Genomic DNA, 23,933 nt, shown 5'->3' on the forward strand with positions numbered 1-23,933 from the left:
CATATTTTACCTTGGTAAAAAAAAAATGTAGGCCGATGGGACCATCTGGGCAGAGCGTGAAGAGTGAGGAAGGCAGTGGGCAGAAGGAGCAAAGCTCGGGAACCAGCAGTGGGGGCAAAAGAACTGAGAAAGGGGTCTGCATGGGAGACAGAGAAGGCACATTCTGGAGAGACCAGGAAAAACAGGACAGGCTGATATCCTCTGAAGCCCCTGGAGTAGAGTTGGGGCAGAGGGGAGGCGCTGGAGTGCCCGAGGATGTCTGTTTTGCTTGTCTTTGAGCCTGAACCTTTTCTTTGGCATCTTGATTTTGGTCTGCTTTCCTCTGCCAGCTCCTGATGATGTCATTTCTGGTCAATGCCCACGTTGGGCCCAGACTGACTCGAGACTGAATCCTGGCCTGGTCTCCTCTCTTGGCGCCCTCCCTCCCCTCTCTGTAGCCAGTCTTACGTTGTGCATTGTTGACATCTCGGTGAAACTAATCTTTTTTTAATTAAGAAAGACAGAGGATGACGGCCATTGCTTCCTGTGGCATTTGTATTACTATTGGTGTGCATCGTTTTACCCCGGAAAACAAAAACTTCCAGACTCTGAATTTAAAAGTCAGGGGTGCTTGGGGCACCCGGGCGGCTCAGTTGGTTAAGTGTCCTACACTTGATCTCGGCTCAGGTCGTGATCCCTCGGTGCATGCGCTGACGGTGCAGAGCCTGCTTGGGATTCTCTCCCTCCTCTCTCTCTGTCTCTCGCCCACTCACGCTCTCCCTCTCTCTCTCAAAATAAATAAGTAAATGTTACAAAAAGTTAGGGCGGCTTAGTGTATGGTCAAGATTCCTTTATTAACAAAAGAACCCATCTTTTGTTTACAGAACTTCAATGATTTTATAAGCCATAGGTTAGGGACACGGACAGCTAAAATTTTACAAGGGGACGTGGAGACGATGTGGTTGCATATGGAAGAACATTCTTTGCTACAACGATTACATCTGCACCCCCACATTTTGAAGACCCTAAAGGGGGCACTTTGATTCTCAGTGATTTCTTTCTTCCCCCTTTTCTTTGTTTCTAGACATTGTCTGGGTGATCCTCACATGGGCATCACAGGGTTGCACACAGAGAGAGCGTGGCTCTGCAAGGAAAAAGGCCCGGGAACGTTGCTTTTTTATTGATTTTATTTCTCCAAGAGTTTTCTTACTAAGTGAATTAACCTTGCACAGTTAACTTGATGTCATCTTAAGAAAATATATGAAATATGCTTTAGAAAAAAATTACACATGCTCTAACCAGCCATCTCATTTGGCGATCATTTTCCCCAGCGTCTGTCCTTGCGGGATGGGGAGGTGGGGTTCTTTTTACATGTGAGTGATTAAATCTACACACAAGAGCTCCAAACTCTTGCTGACCTCCCTCTGCGACACCAGCTGGTGTTGGGAGGCAGCGTACGAGGCAGGCCGAGGTCTCTCTCGAAGGCTCCAGTCGCCCCAGGCTGTTTGGCCATCAGTCCCCGGAGGGTCACCCCCCGAGGGTCACCCCAGAAGATCTGAGCGGTCCACGTACATAAACTTAGCAGCTCCTCCCATAATGACAGCAATTGTGGAACACATCAGAAGGGCTCCGATGTATCCCATGGAGAAAGAGGGATTGTTTTTCTGTCCCTGTTTGCAGACAGCATCCTTTGAAGGCACAGGATACTTCCGCTCCAAGGATCCACATTTCTAGGTCCTCACTCACTGGCCCTAGAGTGATCTCTTCATCCTCAGAACACAGGGGACACTTTCCAGCCCTCGACTCAATAATGTGAGCGTCTGGGTAGGTTTTCAATCCAAAAACTGTGGATTGAAAAGGACTAGCTAGCTGCTCAGCAGTCCCAGCCGCATCCCTGAATGGACTCTGAAGAAGTGTTGTCCTGGGTCCGTTCTCAGCCACCCAGTCAAGTCAGCGCGAACGGGCTGGTGCGGGAACCGCTTACACCAGCCTGTTTTTCTGACAGTTTTCTGACAGTCATAAACTTGGCCACTCAGACAACAGATTTGGGAGACAAGGACTGAGTTTCTGTCCTCAACCCTCCTCACACTGACTCTCCCTGGGGTTTGGGGGCAACTGAAGGCCCCCAAAGCCTCAGATATGGAACCCAGAAAGGAAGGGTGGTCCAGGGGGTGCTTGTGTCCTAGTCGTTTCCTTTCTTTTGGAACATTGGCTTTCACAGGTCACTAGTTGGTCCCAGGGCTCCTTTCCCAGCAGATCAGGTGGTGTCCAGACCTGGAGAGGAGGTCTGGCTGGTGTAGGAGGAAGGTGGGAGCAGGAGGTGTGGGCAGCAGCCGAGCTGTTCCCCAGATTCGCTCGGGTTCAGTCCAATCAGGCTGCTGTAGGATTCCGCAAGAAATGTGGGAAGCCAAGGGCTTGGGGCAGAGCAAAACTGGATAGAACTTTCTGGGAAACTTCAAGGCTTCCAGGAATGCTGGACAGCTTCAGGTTTAAGAGTCACTGCAAGACGTGGAGAGGTGGCCCTGGGGTGGGTGGGAGAAGGTAAAGGTGGGGTTGGGGTGAGGGTAGTTGGGGAGGGGGCTCAGTCCTCAGTCTTTTGTTCCTCCACGGAGACTCTCACTCTGAGCTTGGAGAGGCGGCAGAGTCCCCATCCTCTGGGTCCTGCCCACTGGGGGAGATAGGCTGACCCCCTTTCACACGTTTCCACTTCATTCTTCGGTTCTGGAACCACACTTTGACCTGGCGGAGGAAGCAAAGGAACCTGGTCACTTCAAGGCAGGTGCCACTACCTCCCCGTATGGATGCTCGAGCCAGCAGGTCGTAGTTCCAGGGACCCCCAACTTGAACCTCTGCTTGCCCTCCCCACTCCTCCAGAGGCACCAGGAACTGACACGACAGGGAGGACACATCAATCTGTCCAGAGGCCTGTCTTGTGTCTCTTGACAAAGAAAGCCTGACAGTCTGGGGACAGGGTCTAAAAGGCACTCGGCATTGGCCCCACCCCCTTTCACATGCCCCGCCCCTCCTGTGGCAACACGCCTCCTTCCGGCTTCTGTTACCCAAGGGTCTGGGAGCAGAGGATTACCACCCTCGTCCCCAGGCACATTTACGAAGCACTAGTCAGTTTAGATAGCTCCGGGCTGCTTACTCCCTCAGCTGAGTTTCAGCACTGCCTGCAGGGTGTGGTCACGACCCTGTTTTACAGATGGAGACCTGGAGAGGTTAGGAGACACATCCCAGAGGTCACAGGGCTAGAAGGTGGTAGAGACAGGACCTGATCTTAGTTTTCTAAACCTAGCACTCCAGCAGAGCCCTTCATCAACTGAAAGTTGCTATCAAATATTATTATTATAAGACTTTACGCCATGTTAGAGTACGGGTGTGGCTGGAATGCTCTGAGGGAAAGCCCGGAATGAAAGGCCTAGGAAGTTTTTTTTAGGGTGTGCCCAGGAACCAGCTAAAGAACTTATTAGAAATGCAGATTCCTGGCCCCACTTTATTATTACTGCAAAATGGCTCTCCAGCGTTACAAAATCTGCCTTTTATTTTTTTTTTACTTTTTAAATTTTGTTTAATGTTTATTTATTTTGAGAGAGAGAGAGCGGTTGGGGGAGAGGCAGAGAGAGAGGGAGAGAGAGAGAATCCCAAGCAGACTCCACGCTTTTAGTGCAGAGCCCGACGCATGGCTCAATGCAGCGCTTGGTGTGGGGCTTAATCTCACAAACCATGAGATCGTGACCTGAGCCGAAACCAAGAGTCAGACGCTTAACCGCTTAACCGACAGAGCCACCCAGGTGACCCCTGAGTTGTTAATTTGATTTTTAAAGTAATCTCTGCACCCAACATGGGGCTTGAACTCACGACCCCAAGATCAAGAGTCACATGCTCTTTGGGCTGAGCCAGCCAGGCACCCCCTAGAGTCTGCATTTTAAGCAAGGGCCTAGATGATTTCAATGCACACTTTGGGAATAACCAGATAAGAGGTTCCAGCCCTGACTGCCTGTGAGAACCATCTAGAAGACCTTTGAAAAACTCCGATGTCCCAGACCAATGAAAACAATCTCTAGGGGTGAAGCCCAGACATCAATGTTATTCAGATCTCTGCGGGTAATTCTCAGGTAGAACCACAGTTGAGAACCACTGCACTGGGCAGAGAGGAGAAAAAGGAGAGGTGTGGGGGGACGTGGGGGGATGTGGGGGGGGGGTGAGAGAGCAGAGGAAAGAAGGGACGGCCGGAGGAGGAGGAGGGGCCCCTGGGCTGCACCTGCCGCTCCGAGAGGTCCAGGTTCACAGCGATCTCGTATCTCCGGAGCCGGGTCAGGTAGTTATGGTGAGCAAACTCGGCCTCAAGCTCCCGAAGCTGCTCCTTGGTGAAGGCTGTCCTCTCCTTTCGAGCCTTGCTGCTGCCATCAGGCTTCCCTCGGCTCTCTGGGTTGTCTGGGGAGAAAGCATCCCAAAGAGGAAGATGTGAGCCGCTGAGGTCTCCTCTGTTCCCTTCTATCCTTAAGAGTCAGGACATCCTCACCTTGTCTTTCTTACTTATTTTTTTAAAAAAATTTTTAACATTTATCTTTGAGAGATGGAGAAAGAGCGCGAGCAGGAGAGGGGCAGAGAGACAGGGAGACACAGAATCCGAAGCAGGCTCCAGGCTCTCAAACCCACCAAGCATGAGATCATGACCTGAGCCAAAGTCAGACGCTTAACCAACTGAGCCACCCAGGCACCCTGTTTAATGATTTCTACTATCCAGCCCATCCTCCCCACCCCCAGCCGCTTGACTTTAGTAGTGGCCAGAAGCTTGCGGGGCAAGAGGTTCTAAAATAAAGGCCCTCTGCCCTCAGCGGCCTTACCATCACCTGAGAACGATCGGAAATGCATTATCTTCAGGTCTCATCCCAGACCTACTGAATCGGAAAGGCTGGGGGGGGGGGGAGTGGGTAGGGCCCAGCGGCCCCTACCAAGACTTCAAGGTGAATCTGACTTAAGGTCAAGTTTACAAACCACTGCTCTAAGACCTCACTTCTCGAAGGATGCCATGGCGGCTGCAGCAGGGCCAGGAAGTCGGTCAGACTTGCAGGATCTCAGGCCCTACCCACGACCTGCTGAATCAGAATCACATTGTAGCGAGATCCCCAGGGGAGTTGTGCGCACATGTAAATTGAGAAGTGTGCTGCCTTAAGCTTCTTTCCCCCTTTGATACCGGGAGGGGCCAGGTCTGGAAAGTTCCGGGCTCTGAGTTAGACACAGCAGGGCCTCAATCGTAACTGCCAACAGTGGTGGCGGGAGCAAGCCCCTTACACGTGTCAACCACTTAATCCTCACAATAATTCAGCCAGGTGCGTTCTTGTATTAGCCCCAACGTATGGACCAGAAAACTAAGCACAGAGAAGGTGAGCAAGCTGTGCAAGTTCATCCAGTTCATCCAGCCGGGCAGTGGCAGAGGCCGAACTCAAACCCAGGCAGTTTGACTCACATACTGTTGAAGTAAAATCCTTGTAGGGAGGATTTACAAACTGTAGAGTGCGTACAAATGACAGGGACTATATGTTCTCTCCTGAGCAAGGTGAGAGGTGCGTCTGCCTTCACTTTGGTGGTGGGGCCGGAAGGAGACCCAGACACTGGCACAGGTACCCGCGTGCCACTGTCCCGCGAATGGCTACAGGACCCACTTTGCCTGCAGGGCTCTAAAATTTAGAAGTCTTTTCGTTTCATTGTCCTTTCACAGACCAGGAGGCCTAGGCTCAGAGTCAGGTGCGTTACTGAAAACTGCGTCCCCACCTCCTGCCCGGTCCAGGACCGCATCCCTGTGTGCGTGTGTGTGTGTGTGTGTGTGTCGGGCGGGTGTGTCGGGGAGGGCTTTTAGGCAGGGTGGGGGAGGGCAGGGAAGCCGTGCACACTCCCCACCAAGCAGCTACATTGCGAACAGGTGGGGAGGTGGAGACCCCTCGTCAACCCCGTTCCATTCTGGAACTTCGGCCTTGGATGTCGTTCCCCGCAGTTCCTTCTCTTGCTTTCCATCAGTCCGTGTTTCGGGTTCCAGTCCCTCCACCCCCGCGTCCCGGTCCCGCCGCCCAGGAGCCAGGGAGAGGGGCCGGGGCGCGGGCTCCCGACGGGGTGGGGGGCGCACCGTGAAAGCGATCCGGGCGCCCCTGCGGGAACAGAGAAGACGGAGGAGCGCACCACCCCCCCCCCCACCGCCCCCACCAGGATCTCCCTGGCGCTTGGTCGCCTGCAGGACGCGCCCAGGGGGCAGGAAGCCGTTGTACTGACTGTCCCGTGGGTTCTGGAGAAGGCTGGCCCAGACCCCTCCGGAAGCGGGAAGGGGGGGGGGGGGGGGTGGTGGTGGTGGGGAAGGACGCGCAGCCCCGGGGACCGGGTATCCCAGGCAGTCCGAAGGAAGGCCTTGGCAGCCTCCGGCCGCGGGTTGGGGGGGGGGGGGACAGCCTTTCCGGAGCACATCCTGGCCGGCCTTTTCCCATCCCCGCCTGACCCTCAGCTCACAGTGGTTCCCAGCTCTTCCCTGTCACAATGAGTGAGTGTAAAACCAGCCGCCGACTCACGCGCCAATGTTGAGTCCTTGGTCTCCTTGCTGGGGCCTTTGAGGAAGTCACTTAACCTCTCTGGGCTTCAGTTGCCTCCTCCAGAAATAAAGCACCTACCTCCCAGGGTTATTGGAAAGCCTGGACCAGCTCCTGTGTGTGGAAACTGCTTTGGAGACTTTAAAGTGCATGACAAAGAAAAAAGTATTTCCAATTCTTCGGCTCCCCGAGATGCCATCTGAGGGGCTGTGGTTTCTTGAAGGCTTCTGTGTCCTCAGATGCATTTAATCCGTTCCACAAAACACCCCCAGGAGTATTATTGTCCCCTTTAGCACTGTCGTGTGAAATTTGTGAAAATTTGATTAACAGGGTTCTCTTTCTCCCCGCCAGGAACTGCTTTTTCCCACATGCTCCCGTACCTGGCGCAGCATTCGCTAAACATTTGCTAAATCCTACTCAGTGTACTGAGGAGGAAGCGGCCTCGGAGAGGCCCAGGCACTTGCCCAGTGTGCCCAGCAGTGTTTGGGGGAGGGGAGGGAGGGAGTGCAGAACCGAGACTGGGACCCAGATCCCTTTGACTAGAGGTGTGGTGGTCAACGCTGGCCTCAGTCTTCCATCATCCATCTGGCACGGCTTGATCTGGACTCACAGCTCCGCCTGTGTCCACATCCAGGGCTCCTGGAGGCCGTGTCCCGGATGGAGGCCCACACCTACACTCCCCTTCCTCTGGGCCCGCACAGGTGCGCCCGGGTTCCTATGGAATCCCCAGAAAACAGCCCCTGCCCCCACCCCTGCCCAGTCCTGCACATAATCCTCCCAGGAGACCCAAGAGAGAGGAGGGGAGGTAGGGAGAGGACCCCTCTGTGTTGGTTTTGGACTGGTTCTTGGACCTCTCTCTGCCCACCTCCCCTCTCCTCTTAGTGTCCTGATTTAGGCACTGGGCCTCAGCCTGGGAAGCAGTAATGGGGCAGAGAAGCCGGAGCTGGGGAGTGAGCGAGCCATTCCGTGAATGGGGAAGAAGACCTTTCATCACTGTTAGAAATGACAGAAGGGCCTGAAGTCCGGGGGGCAGAAGTGGAAGTTCTGCTTTGTTCACCATTTTCATCAAGATCGTAAAAGGAGGATGAGGACAAACCCTGAGCCATTTCTGGCTCGGGGTGTTCGGTCTGCCAGCTCCCGTGCACAGTTCACATGCACACTGCCCTCAGGATAGTTTGACCCCAGGCGAGTACACCTTTGTTGGGGGGCCTCCTTCCCACCCTGGGCCTCAGTTTCCCCATGCGTAGGAGCATGGGCCTGGGCTGGGTCTTCGCGCCCCTGAGGAGCTGGTGTCAGGGTCCTTCCCCAGTATGCAGCCTGGCATCCCCTTCTTGTCTCCCTACTCTCTCTTCTGTTGAGAACCCCTGGCCTTGAACTTGAGGCCCCTCCAGTTTCAAATATTCTTGTCCAGGCCCCTAGTTCCTCTCTTCAGTCAGATCCGAGGTCATGCTCTCTGCTCTGTTCCAAGGCCGTCCTTGGTCTTCCCAAGGTCCTCAGCCCAAAGGTCAGGGCCGTGCCAGGGAACCTCTACCTCCCTCTGGTGTGCAAAGCTCCCCTCCCGGAGCTGAATGGCAGATTCAGATTCTCTCCTTGGAGAATCTGGGCCTTAGCAGGCTCTGAAGAAGAGCTCTCTGACCTGGGGCAACTCTCTGAAGTTCTCTGAACTGCCTTCCTTTGCGAAACAAGCATATCTACATCCACGGGCGATCAGCAGGGGTAAAATGCCACGGGTAACGCGTGTTAACCCCTAGCACGGCGCTGGGTGTGCCGTGAGGCTCCGTCTGAAAGAACCACGAGAAGAGAAGAGGTTCTCCCAGAGACGAAATTGCAGACGTGAGTCACGGTGGAGGTTAGAGATGAGACTTGTCAAGGTACCCCGTCTCCAGAGCTGTGTGGAAGCGATGCCTTTTTAACGTCTGGCCTTTTAGCTGTTTTCCCTTCTCCACTATGTCTCTGCATCTCTGCTTGGATCTGTGTCTCTGGCCCCTATTGCGTCAGCCTTGCGGTGGGGGTGGGGGTGGGGGGTGGCAGGAGGGGAAGTGAATGATTCCAGGCACAGTAACTAAAGCATCGATCAGAATCACACCCCAGCCGTCCTGGTCCTGCTTCTCTTTCCAGGGGAGGGGTGCCTTTTCCAGGACTGCAGAGGGATGGGCTGGTGCTCCGCCGGCCTGCCTCTGTGGCTCAGGAGGAGCGGCCCGCCCTGCCCGGCCCCTGCACCACCCTCCCAGCCAGCCAGTGGGGCCACGATGGAACGGTCGTGCCCGGAGAAATGCAAACAGGATGTATGTGTGATTGCGGTTTCCACCGTGAGCCTTTCCACCATCCAGGGTAAATTATTTCATAAATAGCTGTCAGTTTTGGCAGGCCTTCCTAAAGTTAGCAGACAGCTTTATCGGAGCTACAAGGAAGTTCAGACAGACGCTGGGGAACATGCCTTTTTGGAGGCCTGTATCCCTACTCCCCAGTTGTCATGGCCATTTTCCATAAATTTCTGTCCAAGACGATAGAAAGCCACAGGCTGTGCATTCAAATAACAACTTTGCCATCGACAATGGGTCTCTTTTCCCCAGAGATAAACATCTTTGGGGCTTTCACATTTACTGCAGAATCATAGAACAGTAGCACTCACTGGAAGAGGCTTAGAGCTATCTCCAGTCACCTTTCCATTTGCAGGGGAGCCTAGAGTAGGTGAGAGAGGGCCTAAGACACAGCTAGTTAGCGGCAGGGCTAGACCTCAAACGCAGATTCCCTCGACAGGAAGCTCTTCCACATCTTGGGCTGCTTCCTGTCGTGTCCTCTTAATTATTCTGTAGGGCGGGTAAGATACACACCAGCCCATTGAACAGATGAAGAAATGAAGACCCAGAGACTGAAAGGCTTGGTGGAATTGCCCCGGTACCAGTCTGGGGCTATGGCCAATATGTCACATTGTGCAGGGGGGACGGTGAGCACAGAGGCTGCGCTCACTCCAGGGACATGTCCGTTGTGCGTCCATGTCTGATTCCCTGGGACTCCCCAGGGAGGAGAAAGGGAGGAGACACCTGGGGCATGCTGTCAGCAGGTGAAACCTTGGCAAACCCTCTGAAAATGGCAAATGTGGCTTCCTGGGCTGTCACAGTGCGGGCCTTTGACGTCCTTGTTAGTTCTGATACTTTTCAACTTTGGGAGGAGTCAAAGTGCATCAAAGTAGACAGGACCCAGATAGAGCCAGCCCAAGACGAGTTGCACTTTTGTGTCCCAGGACGTCCTTGGCTTCCTGGGATTGGCCTGCCTGTCTCACTGGGCCCCCGTGAGCTCCACCCCCTTCAGGTCCGGGCCCTTTCCCTCTCCTATGGGTGCCCCAAAAGACATGGGGAGGGTTCGCAGCCTCTTTGAGGAGCCCAGGAGTAGGTGGGGGGAATTCAAAGTATGTTTCCTGGGAGAGAAGCAGATTGTTCTGGAATGGAAATGCTTGGTACTATAGTCCTTGCTGAAGGACCCAGGTGGGGTGGGGCAGTGGGGGTGTGCGGTGGTGAGGGAGAGGGGAATCGACGGGCGATGAGATGGAGTGTAGATGGCCGTGGAATAAGGGAGCACAGAGGTGAAGGGGAAGGGGGGCCGTGGAAATGAGGGCCGAGAGCAGCAGCAAGCCTCTGAGATGGGCGGGGGGGAGGCACGGGCAGCTCTGGGTTTTGTTTGTGTTTATAAGTTCCAGATGTCGCCCTCAGCTGTCACCAAAGGAAGTGTGGGCTTCAGGACCAGACCCCACTGCTCACACTGTTCCTCCACCACTGTGTTCAAGGAACACAGGGACACCATGAAATAGAAAAGGCTGGGGAGGGGGCGGGGGAGGAATCCTGGCCAGAGGCCAGGGAAGCCCAGCTCAGGGGGCAGAAAGGGCACTGGGGGACAGGCGCTGCTTCAGGGGGGTCGGCAGGGGCAGGAAGAACTGTTTTGCTTCTGGAATCGTCCCCGCCCCCCTGGGCCCAGATGTCCTGACTTATTCAAGCCAGAGAAATAGATGAGTAGGGCGGGACTCCTGAGCCCCCGCCCTGGTAGGACGGTGGGCAGGCCTGAGTTTGCTCCTCGCTGACCTTCTTACAGCCCATGAGCTCTTCGGACCCTTTTGTGTTAGATGCTGGTCAGAATTGTGCTGCCTTGGTGGATACTGACTTTCTGCAGAACTTCCAGACCGTATCTGGCTGGGGCCCGAGGGGACTCAGGCACAGGGTTTGTGCTGATGCCTCTGAGTTCAGACAATGGCCAAGGCCTCGAGTCCTGATGTGGGCCCTGATCTCTGCCTGACTGTGGGGGGCAGAAGCTCTCACCAGGCGGGATGTGGAGTACCTGTCTCTCCTTCCACACTGGCCTCTCTGGCTCCTAAGGCTTCTTCCTCGCTGGGGGTGGGGAGCGTGGGGGGGGGGTGTCTGGAGTTGGAGTTGGAATGAGGGGGGCTGCAGCCGTTGCGTGCCCCTCAAGCCACACCCTGCCCAGCACTGCAGTGACCCTGGACCAACGAGCCCTCAGAGACAAGGCAGAGCCAGCTGGTGGCGGGCTTCAAAGGCTCCCTCTGACCTCGGGTCCCTGCCTTGCCAGGTTTTGAGCACAGGTGACCTGGGATGCAGCCAGGGTCGGGGAAGACTTTGAAAAGAGAAGGGTTGCTCATTTGTGGGCTTGGAAACAATGGATTGAAGGGTTACCAAGTGCTGGCTGTGTCTTTACATCTACGATCTCATCTTGTCCCACGGCAATCTTGCGAGGTAGACCCGTGATCCTCATTTTTCAGAGGAGGCTGGGACTCAGTGGGGTGTAGCACTCGCCGGAGCTCACACAGACGGGAAGCTGTGGATCTGGGACTGCGTCCAGCTCTGCCCTGTTAGTGCACTTAACATTAGCCCCCGAGCCCCTCCCCCCACCCTCTTTACTAGGCTGCAGCCCAGCACGGAGGGTGGGCACGGATGTGACATCACCCGGTGTGGTACTCTGCGACCCAAGTGACACTGAGGTTGTCCGTTCATTTCATTATCACCTCATTTCCTTCTTCCTGTGTCAAACAGCCCACTTCTTCAAAGATTCATTCGTGGGGCACCTGGGTGGCTCAGTCGGTCGAGTCCAACTCTTGGTTTCGGCTCAGGTCATGATCTCACGGTTTTGTGAGTTCAAGCCCTGTGTCAGGCTCACGGCGCAGAGCCTGCTTGGGATTCTCTCTTTCCCTCTCTCTCTCTCTCTGTCTCTCACTCTGCCCCTCCTCAACTCATGCTGTCTCTTTCAAGATAAATAAATAAACCTTAAAATAAAGACAAAGATTCATTCCTAAAAGTGTCTTTCCTTGTAGGTGTAAGATAAGAATGTAAGGATCTTTTTGTAGCCAGAAACAATGCTCTGAGTGGAAAAGCTCTAGTGACCAACGGGACCCGGGGCTAGGAAAGTTCTGAGGTCATGCACCCCTGAGATGCTGCTCTCACTTAACTGGAGCCTTGGTGCCACAGCTAGAACCTTGCCCTTGTTCTTATACCTCCTGTTTATGGGCTGAATTGCTCCCTCCTCCCCCATATGTTGAAGTCCTAACTCCCAGGACCTCAAAATGGGACTGTATTTGGAGATAGTGTCTTCAAAGAGATGATTAAGTTAAAATGAAGCCATTAGGGTGGACCCTGATCCAATCCGACTGGTGTCTTTGTAAGTAGAGGAGATTAGGACACAGAGAGAGACACCAAGGATGCCCACACACAGAGAAAAGACCACGTGAAACCATGGCAGAAAGACGGCCATTTGTAAGCCAAGCAAAGAAGCCTCCAGAGAAAACAAACCTGCTGCCATTTTGATCTTGGGCTTCTAGTCTCCAGAGCTATGAGAAAATAAGCGTCTGCTGTGTAAGCCGACCAGCGTATGGTGATTTGTTACGGCAACCCGGGCAGACTGAGATGCCCCTAAATCCCCGGAGCCAGCGTTCGCCTCTGAGGAGAGGGACCAAGGCCAGGAGGGGTGCTTGGCAAGGCTGATGCCAGTCCACAGGAGACTTCTCTGCAAATTAGAAAAGGTGCCCTTTCCTCTAGACCTGAAACACAGCCACACATCCGTATGACAGCTGGGCCCTCCAGCTGCCCAGCCTTCGCAGCCCCCCTAACTATCCTAGTGGAGTGAGTGAGTCCACCATATTTTTCTGCCACAGAAGCTCTACTTGCTTCCCAGCCTTGGTGGCCCCGGTACTTGGGAACTGACCTGAGTACTTTGTGGGGCACTCCTGCAGAGAAGTGGCCGGCCCAGTGGCTGTTCGTTGTGTCTTTCTGACCCCAGCACTAGCCCTGACCCTGGGCTGGTTTTATGATTGAAGTCCGGCTGTCTGCACACCCTTTCCTGAGCGAGACTGTAAAAGTCCTGATGAATTGTACAGGAGTTCATCACACATGGTGGAAACCCCCGGGGCCAGGTGGCACAGCCACTCTCAGAGAGAAGGTGAGAAAAATGAATGGAGGGAGGGAGGGATGGATGGATGGATGCCAGGCTGTAACAGAGGCTATTGACCAGACATCGAATGAGCTCCTCCCGTGGTAAATGTTCTAGTCGGTGCTAGGGAGACTGCATAGGGAAACCAGTTATCGTTCTGGCCCTCCAGACACCTCAGTTTTAGGGAGAAGGGAGCCATATGCTGTAGCTCTGGATGAAAGGCAAACTGGGTTTGATGCAGAAATGGAGGTACAAAGGAGGCATGTTCTGTGTCTTGGGAGAGGGAGGTCAGGAAAGGATCTTTGGACACCCACCAAACTAGAAACAGCAGGGGATTGTCTCAATATAATAAAGGCCGTATATGAAAATCCCACAGCCAACATCATACTCAATTGTGAAGCAAAAACAAAACAACAGCAACAACAAAAACCAATGTACAATGAAAGAAATAAAATGCATGTATTTTGGAAAGGAAGAAGTAAAAATGATCTCTGTTGACGCATGACACGATCTTGTAGGTGGAAACCCCGAAAGATTCCATAAAGAAAACCTCTCGGAACTAACGAACGAATTCAGCAGAGTTGCAGGATACAGCATCAACACACAAAGATCAGCTGTGTTTCTATCCACTACCAGTGAACAATCTTGAAAGGGATATTAAGGAAACAATTTACATTGACAATGGCCTCACTTACCCAGTCCCTAGCAAAATCCCAACGGCATTTTTTGCAAAGATGGAAAAAAAAAATCATCCTAAAATTCATATGGAATCTCAAAGGACCCTGAGCAGCCACAACAATCTTGAGAAAGTGAAACAGAGGGAGGCCTCACAACTTTCTGATTTTTAAAACCTATTACAAATCGGCAGTAATCACAACAGTATGGCACTGGCATAAAGTCAGACGTGTAGAACGATGGAACAGAATACTTATGACGTCAGCCCTCACATATATGGGCAGATGAGCTTCAACAAGGGTGCTAAGGCTACACGGTAGGGAAAGGATGACCTTCCATAAATGATGTGGGGGAAACTGGATATCTACATGCAAAAGAATGAAGTTGGACCCTTACTTAACTCACAGCAAATTAAAAAATTAACTCAAAATAGTTTAAAGACCTGAACATGAGATTTAAAACTGTGAAGCTTCTGGAAGAAAACACGGGGAAAAATCTTCATGACATTAGGTTTGGCAGTGATTTCTTGAATATAGCACTAGAGGCACAGGCAACAAAAGCAAATATAGAGAAATGAGACTACGTCAAACTTAAAAATGTCTATGCAGCGGAGGGAGCCATCAACAGAATGTAAAGGCAAGCTACAGAGCGGGAGAAAATATTTGCGAACCATAGACTGATAAGGGATTAATATCCAGAATATATAAAGAACTCCTACAAGTCAGCAGCAAAAGGCAGGCAATCCAACTAATAAATGGGCAAAGGACTTGAATAGACATTTCTCCAAAGAAGATCTACAACGGGCCGACAAGCATATGCAAAGATGTTCAACATCACCAAGCATTAGGGAAATGCACATCAAAACCATGATGAGTTATCGTCTCATGTCTGTTAGGAAGGCTACTGTCAAACAAACAAACCAAAACCAACCAACCAACAAACAAACAAAACAGAAAAGAACAAGTGTTGGTGAGGTTGTGGAAAAATCAAAACTCTTGTGGGGCGCCTGGGTGGCTCAGTCGGTTGAGCCGCCGACTTCGGCTCAGGTCATGATCTCGCGGTCCGTGAGTTTGAGCCCCGCGTCGGGCTCTGTGCTGACAGCTCGGAGCCTGGAGCCTGTTTCGGATTCTGTGTCTCCCTCTCTCTCTGCCCCTCCCCTGTTCATGCTCTGTCTCTCTCTGTCTCAAAAATAAATAAACATAAAAAAAAAAACTCTTGTGCACTGTTGGTGGGATTGGAAAATGGTGCAGTGGCTATGGAAAAGGGTATGGAGGTTCCTCAAAAAATTAAACATGGAATTACCGTGGGATCCGGCAATTCCACTTTGAGGTATGTATCCCAAAGAATTCAAAGGCAGAATCTTAAAGAGATATGTGCACACCAGTGTTCATTGTGGAATTATTCATAATGGCCAACTTGGAAGCAACCCAAGTGTCTGTCCATCAACAGGTGAATGGATATAGCCAAGGTGGTATATACATACAATGGGATATTATTCAGCCTTAACAAAGAAGGAAAGCCTGTTATCTGCTGCAACACGGATGAAGCTGGAGGACATCGTGCTAAGTAAAATAAGTCAGTCACAGAGAGACAAATACTGCGTGACTTCACTCACACGAAATATCAAAAGTAGTCTAACTCTTTTTTTTAGATCAGCCTTTAATAACGCTTGGTATTAAAAGGCCAAGTGAAATGGGTTTAACTTTGGCCTAAACTAACTCCGTGTTCTGTTCGGATTTACTCTTCATCCAATATAATGGTACAGCCCCACCTCAGCCCACCCCCTGGCCACCCCCTCCTCCCGCCCCCACACCTTGAGGCACGGAAACAGAAAGTCGAATGCTATTTGTCAGGCCCGGGGAGAAGGAAAAGGAGAGAGTTGTTTTTCAATGGATTTAGGATGTCGGTGTTGTGAGATGAAAAAGTTCTAGAGATTTGTTGCAGGACAATGTGTATAGATTTAACACTACTGGGCGGTACACTTAAAAATGATCACGATTTGGGGCGCCTGGCTGGCTCAGTCAGAGGAGCATGTGACTCTTGATCCCGGGGTTGTGAGTTCGAGCCCCACATGGGGTGTCGGGATTGCTTAAATAAATAAAACTTAAAAAAATATTTTAAAAAATGGTCACGATGGTAGGGGTGCCTGGGTGGCTCAGTTGGTTAAGCGTCCGACTTCGGCTCAGGTCACGATCTCACCATTCGTGGGTTTGAGCCCCATGTCAGACTCTGCTGATAGCTCAGAGCCTGGAGCCTGCTCCCGATTCTGTGTCTCCCTCTCTCTCTGCCTCTCCCCATCACCTCTTGAAAATAAATAAACATTTAAAAAAAAAAAAAACTTGTCCTGGGGCGCCTGGGTGGCTCAGTTGGTTAAGCGTCCGACTTCAGCTCAGGTCATGATCTCGCGGTTCATAGGTTTGAGCCCTGTGTTGGGCTCTGTGCTGGGCTCTGTGCTGACTGCTCAGAGCCTGGAGCCTGCTTCTAATCGTGTGTGTGTGTGTGTGTGTGTGTGTGTGTGTGTGTCTGCCCCTCCCCTGCTCTCACTCTGTCTCTCTCTCTCTCTCAAAAATAAATATTTAAGAAAAATGATCACGATGGTAAGTTTTATTTATGTGTGTGTTTTTTTTATCATAGTATGTATGTATGTATTTTTTTTTCAAAAATTTTATTTTTAGGTAATCTCCATACTCAATGTGGGGCTCAAACTCACACCTCTGCGATCAAGAGTCACATGCTCTACCAACTGAGCCAGCCAGGTGCCCCTGATCATAATTTTTAAAGTGGAGATTTCAAATACAAGACGTCCCATGGTAAGAAATCTCAGGAGAGCTCCTCTGTGCCATTATAAGCTATATATTTAGAAAATCAGCACAGGTTCTAGTGGAAACTAAAAGCTGCAACTTCTCAGCAACGGCTTCCACTGAAATGATGCTAGGTACAAGGGGAACCGTAGCTTTTAAAAAAGAGAGGAGGGGCGCCTGGGTGGCGCAGTCGGTTAAGCGTCCGACTTCGGCCAGGTCACCATCTCGCGGTCCGTGAGTTCGAGCCCCGCGTCGGGCTCTGGGCTGATGGCTCAGAGCCTGGAGCCTGTTTCCGATTCTGTGTCTCCCTCTCTCTCTGCCCCTCCCCCGTTCATGCTCTGTCTCTCTCTGTCCCAAAAATAAATAAACGTTGGGGAAAAAAAGAAAAAGAGAGGAAAGATTCTTCGAGGCGGTGATTTTCGAGCTGGATGTTAACATCAGAAGGGTTTCAACAGGCAGAGGAGTGGGAGACGGGGAGGATGCTTGAAGCAAGGGAAAGTTCTTCGGCAAATGAGGTTGGGAGGAGAAAAAGGGGAGTGCGTTTGCAGGGCAAGTGAATTCATGCGGCTGGAGGCAGTAAGGAGACAGGACAAAGCGAGTCTGAGGAAGGCAGGGGGAGTACGTGAGAGCACTAGCGAGCAGAGCTGAGCCCCAGCATGGTGGGGGTGGGGGGGTGGGGGTGGGGGTAGAACCTCTCCCAGGCGGGAGATCGGATTCACCTACAGCCAGGCGGATCACGCGCGACCTTCCCTTGAACCCCGCCAGGAAATCACCGCGAAATCCCTCATTCCCATAAATTAAAGACGACCACGGTAGCAAGACAGATCGACAGATCAGGGCAAACAACAGTGGCCTCACAGCTGTCCCTGCCAGCAGGGATCTTTAACACCCATGGGCCCTGGGGCTGGGAGTGTTTGCGGTAAGACAACATCACACTGGTCTCCTAAATCAGTTTTGTGCTGTGAACCAACAGAAGGTCTCTGAGTGGGAGCCAGAGACCCCTGCTTTCCTGATCATTTATTTAATCAGCTCCACTTCTAGTGGGGGTGATAGGAGAGCAGCTGGGACTGGCAGAAGGAGAGGGGAGAGCAGAGAACGTTCCTCTTGAAACAAACTTCCAGTAACTTTCTGTTACTGGAGCCGCCTCCACCGGCCAGTATGGGGCCCTTTCGCCAGGCACGACTCACCCCCCAACCTCTCCAGCAGAACTCTGGGGTCCAAGCTCCTAACTGAGGACAACTGAATTTTGGGACCAGGGATAACTGCAAGATGTTCCCATGTCTTATACCCAATTTCAGCAATTTCTGAGTCAGTGTATTTGAAATATTCAATTCCGTCGACCCCCTTATGTTCTGAAGGTTGGTTCTGGAAACATGGGCCTAATAACATTCAGAGCGGCTATTTATTGAACTCATGTGCCAGGCACAGTGCTGATCTCAGGGATCAGTGCATTTAACCTTCACAGTGACTCTGTATGGAAGATGCTTTTGTTATGATACCATTCTGCAGCTGGGGAAACAGAGGCTCAAAGCAATTAAGAAGTTTTCCAAAGGGGCGCCTGGGTGGCGCAGTCGGTTAAGCGTCCGACTTCAGCCAGGTCACGATCTCGCGGTCCGTGAGTTCGAGCCCCGCGTCGGGCTCTGGGCTGATGGCTCAGAGCCTGGAGCCTGTTTCCGATTCTGTGTCTCCCTCTCTCTCTGCCCCTCCCCCGTTCATGCTCTGTCTCTCTCTGTCCCAAAAATAAATAAACGTTGAAAAAAAAAATTTAAAAAAAAAAAAAAAAAAAAGAAGTTTTCCAAAGTCACGCAACCTGTCTGCCTGCCTCGCGAAGAATTCTGGAAAACACATTTCTTTTTTTTTTTTTTTATGTTTATTTATTTTTGAGAGAGACAGAGTGTGAGCAGGCAAGGGGCAGAGAGAGACAGAGACACAGAATCTGAAGCAGGCTCCAGGCTCTGAGCTGTCGGCACAGAGCCCCATGCGGGGCGTGAACCCACAAACAGTGAGGTCACGACCTGAGCTGAAGTCGGACGCTCAACCAACTGAGCCACCCAGGCGCCCCATGGAGAACACATTTCTAATCCATGGTTGATTAATCTTCAGAGATAGTTTAGCAAGGGCATGTGAGACACACAGCGCAAAATGCAGGTGGTGTCAAACCCTCAGTAATCAAGAGAAATAATATCTGAATGCAACGCTTTTAAAAAATCAAAGTTAAGGGGCCCCTGGGTGGCTCAGTTGGCTAAGCGTCCGACTTTGGCTCAAGTCATGATCTCGCAGTTCGTGGGTTCGAGCCCCCCGTCGGGCTCTGGGAGCCCGGAGCCCGCAGCCTGCTTTGGATTCTGTGTCTCCCTCTCTCCCCACCCCTCCCCTCCCCCCGCTCCCGCTTGTGTTCTCTCTCTCAAAAATAAATAAGAATAAATAAATAATTTAAAAACTTAATGTGGAAAAAAAATCCCTGCGGAACAAAATATCAGAATTTTAAACAGAGAATGCAAGCCGTGACTCAGGATCAGTGGAGTGGGATGCGGGTTCTTTCTGGGTTTGTTTCCCGTGAGCTGGATTCCAGATTCCTAGAGCTGGCTGTGAACCTTGCTCACCTGCTTTCCCCTTTCTTCGAGCTCTTAAGAAGCTGATATTTCCTGCCTCGGCCCCCTCCAGTTCAATTCCAAAGGGAAAGACTCAAGCAACTAGCTGGGCTGTAAAGATTCCCATGCTGAACAGAGAGAGTGGGTCGGGAAGCCTAAGAATGAATGAAACTCAGCTTGCTGTGCCCTGCCCGACTGCTGTTGCCATCGTTGCTGCTCCTGAGGGGACCCGGACGGACGGACGGGGATCCCGGGGCCCATGAGAATCTGCACCGCCCCCCCCCCCCACCAGAGGCTGACCCTGTGAAGAGCTGCAGGGCATTCAGTGGAGGGTGTCCTTGTGCTCTTGGGATGGTCACCTGCTTGGCACGGGAGCTCACTCCCTAATGCAGTGCCACAGGCCACTGGCCCGAAGGAATGATGACACATTTGGGTCTGGCTGAAACACAGAATGATTTTGCCTCAGCCCAGCCCCTTGCCCGTGCCTTCTGGTGCCTCGGCTCCCAGCTCCCTGGAAAGCGGCTGCCCGCCCCTCCCCCTCCCCCTCCCCCGGGTGGCTCAATCGGTTAACCACCGGCTCTCGATTGTGGCTCAGGTCATGATCTTGCAGGTTCCTGAGACCCAGCTCCGCGCCAGGCTCCGTGTGCTCTTAGTGCGGAGCCTGTTTGGGATTCTCTCTCTCCCCCTCTCTCTGTCCCTCCCCCCGCTCATGTGCACTCTCTCTCAAAATAAATAAATAAACTTAAAAAAAAAAAAGTGGCTGGATGCATCGGGGGAAGATGTGGGCAGGGGAGGTACCGGGCAGGCGCCACGGAGGGGAGAGCTCTTCAACTGGGCACAGAGCCAAGTCGCTGAGAGTCCCTTGGTGAGGAGAAGCAGAAAGTGCCCCATCTCGGCACATCTCCAGCCAGGGCTAGGAATAGTTCAGGATTTAACCAGCTGGAGATTTAAAGGGCCCTCCTATCAGGCAGCCAGGAGGCCTGTGGTCACTATCATCCATCGTGAGCGTGTTGAGGGGCTTCTTTAAGCACGGAGAGTGAATATTTCCGAATGAGGATTCTGTTTGAAATCTGCTGAAGGGTGCGGGCTTTGGGGTCTGAGGTCTAGGGTTTGAGCTCGGTTGTAGGGTTACCAGATTTGCCCGGGATTGAGGGGTTTCCTGGGATGCTGGATTTTCAATGCTAGCCCCGGAAAAGTCCTGGGCAAATCCAGATTAAGTGGGTCACTATCTAGACTCCATTCTAGCAGGGTTCCCCTCAAACTCTGTCTCTCCTTTTCCACACGTATAGGACAGAGATACTGATCAGAGCTGCTTGTACCAACTTCACACACTGGCGGGACCCAAAAGAGCTAACGTGTTTCCTGCAGCATCTCGGACCCCCCCCCCCCCATCAGAGCACATCCAATGCTAGACAGGCAGCTTCTTCTCCCTCTCAGTTTGAGCCCTTTGGGGTGTGAGACCTTTACATTCATCTCTGCGTCCCCGGCGCCTTGGGCAGTGCATGGCGAAGAGAAGATTCTCTGGAAGTCTGTGCTACATTGAAAGTGCTTCGCAAAGCAAAGCACAGAGTGTTCTTGTTGACTGGGTGGCACTCTCCTCTTCTACCTGCCCCTGTTTAGCCCCGTGAGAAGGTCCTCTAGAGGTTCAGACAGACAGACCCTGCTCCGAGGACGGCTGTGAGGAGGACACAGCGGGCAGTGGGGACAGGAGGCACGGGCACAGCCTTGTTCTTAACACGCTAAGCTGCCCTCTTGGCCCAGGTACGGGCAGGGTGATACCTTGTGGGCAGTATGTCCCCAATCTCGGTACCCCATCTCCTCCTTACCCCTTGCCTCTCCCATCCTGGTCCAGGCCTGCTTCTCTGCCTCTAGTCTCCTGGAGACATAGAGTCCTGGCTCTGCTTGACATCCCAGGGTCCCAGCCTCGTCCTAGCCCTCCGAGCCCCCATCTCAGCTGACTCTTCTGCCGAGCAAACCCTTTGGCTCTGGGACCATTTGGAGCCTGCCGGGGCATGGTGGGGAGAAGCATGAGCTAGAGGCAGCCCGGATTCAGGAAAGCCCCGCTCCAGCCCTTGCCAGCCTGCACTGTCCCACGTATCCTCCCAATCCTTGTGGATCTTATTTCATTCATTCACTTGCTGAAATAATCTTCCCGGGGTCCAGGGGTGCTGGGGGCGCAGAGACAAACCCCATCACCAGAGAATCCTGGACCTCTGAGTAGAAGGAACCCCAAAGGTAACTCCTGCCTTTGCGTAGATGAGACATTATCGTTTGCAATTCCTGGTCAGGACAGCTCGGCTCAGAGAGGGAAAGCAACCAAGCAAAGGAATGTTCAGCTGCTCCTCAGCCACATACCTGAACTCTCCTTTTTCCGTCTGGTGGACTTCTTCTCCGTCTCGTGGGCAGTGCTCCCCAGGACCTCGTAGTCCTCGCCTGGGCCTCCCGTGGTGTCCACCAGGCCCGGGCTGCTGGCCCCCACGTCCCTGGAGCCCCCAGCTGGGCCCGGGTTGAGCCTGCGCCGGGCCTCTGAGACAGGGAAGTGCCAGTCGGGGGGCTGCGGGAAAGCGGGGTGCTGTTCAGTGAAGACGCGCTCCTCCCGGGGAAGGCTGTGTGGGGCGGCTGCCAGGCAGGAGGCTGAGAAGTCGGGGTACGCTGCCGTCGCTGTCGCCGGGAAGTCTGGTTTCTGGTGGAAGGAGAACGGTGTTGGCGGGTAGTGGGGCAGCCCCGAGGCCCCACTGCCTTCAGAGTGGGGATTTCGAAGGCAGCCCCAGACCGGGGCCGGGGGGTGGGGGCTCCTCATGCAGCTGCTGGCCACGGGATCCATCTGGGGGTCTGTCGTTGCGCGCCTCAGTCTTTTCAAAGTTTTGATTCTCACGCTTTTTATATTCAAGTTTTGAACAATGCCCAAAAAAAAAAAAAAAAAAGATAAATAAATAAATAAATAAGAGGGGAGAACGATCAGCGGAAAATTCACCCCAGGAACCAAAACGAAAACGAAAACTGAAGTCTCTCCTTCAAGTAGGCAGGCATGTGGCCGGCCACGCGTCTGGGTGCGGGCACACCTATGTCAGGCTTCACTCCTGGCCTCCTGCCCCTCCCCGACACGCCAGCCTGCCTAGTGGGGTCCCCTGTACGTGTGTGTGTCGCCGATGACACTAAAACATTTTCACTGTGTCAGCCCAGACGCACCAGCTGATGAGCGCTCGTCCTGGAGCCCGCAGCAAATGCCTGCCGAGGGCTGGACCAGGGCTGTGAGGCACACTTTTAAATCCTGCGGTGGGGAGAGAGTGACACATTTCTGAAGTGAAACATGAGAGAGGAGAGGGAGGGGTTAACCAGCACACACACGATCCCCTCCAACCAAAACCCCGAGCAGGCAACTATTAATCATCAGAAACCTTATATGCACATCTAATGGGATTTGCAGATGGAGACTTTTAAAGAAACATTGTCTGTATTGCGTTTTTTTAATTTTAAGGGGAGAGAGCAGTGCGCACACACACACAACTTCTTTAATGTGCCTCCTGTACGCTATGAAGTTATTTTATTGCGCTGTTAACAAAATTCCCCAAGTCTTGGATTTGGAAAAAGCCTGAAGTCAGATCCAGAATCCATCAAGTGCCAAATTCCAGGGAGTGAAGCAGGGAATAAATGCAAGAGACAAGTTTGCTGATTGCATTTGATTTAAAGGCCCTTCTGCTGCTGCTTGCAAAAAGGAAGGTGGATTAAAAGAAATCTTTTTTTTTTTTGCAAGTCTCAGCGGCCCACTAGGGACTGTAGCATAGAGAAAGACACACTCCAGAAAAAAAAATTCTTTCTCTCTGCCCAAAGTGACATTCCCACTTTCTCAGTAACTTAAAAAAACAATCAGATTCTTCCTTCCGTTCTTTAACCCCAACTTACATGCCAATTAGCTACGATCTTCTCTAGGTTGCATGTGGGGGGCGGCGGGGGGGAGGGTTTCAAGTCATTTTTCTCCACAGCAAAGGGAAGGTTTTTAGGGTAAGGTTCTTGACGTTTCTCTAGGCCCCCTAACCTTCACCCACCTGCTTCCCCTACCCCACTCCCAGAGGCCAAGGCTTCTGTGGAATCTAGGGCATGGAAATAGGAATCAGGGAGATTCTCCCTCCCAAAGGGGTTCTCCTTGGCAAACGATCATATGGTCTTTCTGGCTGGTGCCTGTCACAGGACAGCCAACTGCCATTTCAACCGATCAATCGGTCTACTTAATCCCCATGCCCTGCTGGTCTCTTAGGAGGGTTAATATAATTTCTGGGAGGATGACATTCCAAGCACATGGGCCGAGCTCCCCTCCCACCGAATATTTCCACGGCCCAGAGCAGCAGGATCAGGACGTAACTGTGTGCTGGCCGGTTCCAAAGACGCCAGGAGGGCCCACGGGTCTCAGCCCCGAAGCCCAGAGGCCGCACACACATTCTTCGTTAAATCGGCATGTGGTTTCTGGAATGGGCAGGGTGTCGTAGGCCAGGAGAGGAGGTGGGATCATTGCCACAAACCAGACTCATCTCCCTGCTTTGCCCGGGACTTAGCTGTCAGACACACATTTCTCCTCTGAACCTTGTGAATCTCCGATTATAGGTAACTTAGGAATCACGTTCTATATTTTACGAATGAAAGCGAGGCTCCGATAGATGAAGCAGGCTGTTCCGAATGACAGAGTGAAGAAAGGGCAGAACCAGGAGGGGCCCTCGGGCGTCCGGCTGTCCAGTCTGGAGCAGCCTGACACACAGGAAGGAGGACGGACTTTGGGGTCAGACCAAAGCGAGTTCAAACCCTGGGCCCGCCACTTCCCAGCTGCGCGCCCTGAGAGAAATCACCTCACCTCTCTGAGCTTCTGTTTCCTCAGCTGGGATGACAGTCCT

General features: G+C 52.5%; 1 protein-coding gene across 2 annotated transcripts; it reads right to left on the reverse strand.

The window, feature by feature from the left end:
- Positions 1-826: 826 nt before the first annotated feature.
- On the reverse strand, positions 827-22,269 carry MEOX1 (mesenchyme homeobox 1). Of its 2 annotated transcripts, XM_030296777.2 has the most exons (3): positions 21,406-22,269; positions 4,244-4,416; positions 827-2,718 (listed from the first exon to the last, which is right to left on the reverse strand). In XM_030296777.2, exons 1-3 carry the CDS (start codon positions 21,872-21,874, stop codon positions 2,596-2,598), a joined length of 765 nt encoding a protein of 254 aa, XP_030152637.1. In that variant the 5' UTR covers positions 21,875-22,269; the 3' UTR covers positions 827-2,595. The 2 variants fall into 2 exon arrangements, with proteins under 2 accessions (XP_030152637.1, XP_032447089.1); XM_032591198.1 differs by lacking the exon at positions 4,244-4,416.
- Positions 22,270-23,933: the final 1,664 nt, after the last annotated feature.

This window comes from Lynx canadensis, chromosome E1 (assembly GCF_007474595.2).
Source record: "Lynx canadensis isolate LIC74 chromosome E1, mLynCan4.pri.v2, whole genome shotgun sequence".
NCBI lineage: Eukaryota > Metazoa > Chordata > Mammalia > Carnivora > Felidae > Lynx > Lynx canadensis.

Excerpts from the sequence above, each read along its gene's own strand:
- MEOX1 (XM_030296777.2), bottom strand. The coding sequence starts at position 21,874 with ATGGATCCCGTGGCCAGCAGCTGCATGAGGAGCCCCCACCCCCCGGCC. Across the intron at positions 4,417-21,405 it reads ACGGAAAAAGGAGAGTTCAG|ACAACCCAGAGAGCCGAGGG; the intron begins GTATGTGGCTGA and ends CTTTCTCCCCAG. Across the intron at positions 2,719-4,243 it reads TGGACCTCTCGGAGCGGCAG|GTCAAAGTGTGGTTCCAGAA; the intron begins GTGCAGCCCAGG and ends TTCCTCCGCCAG.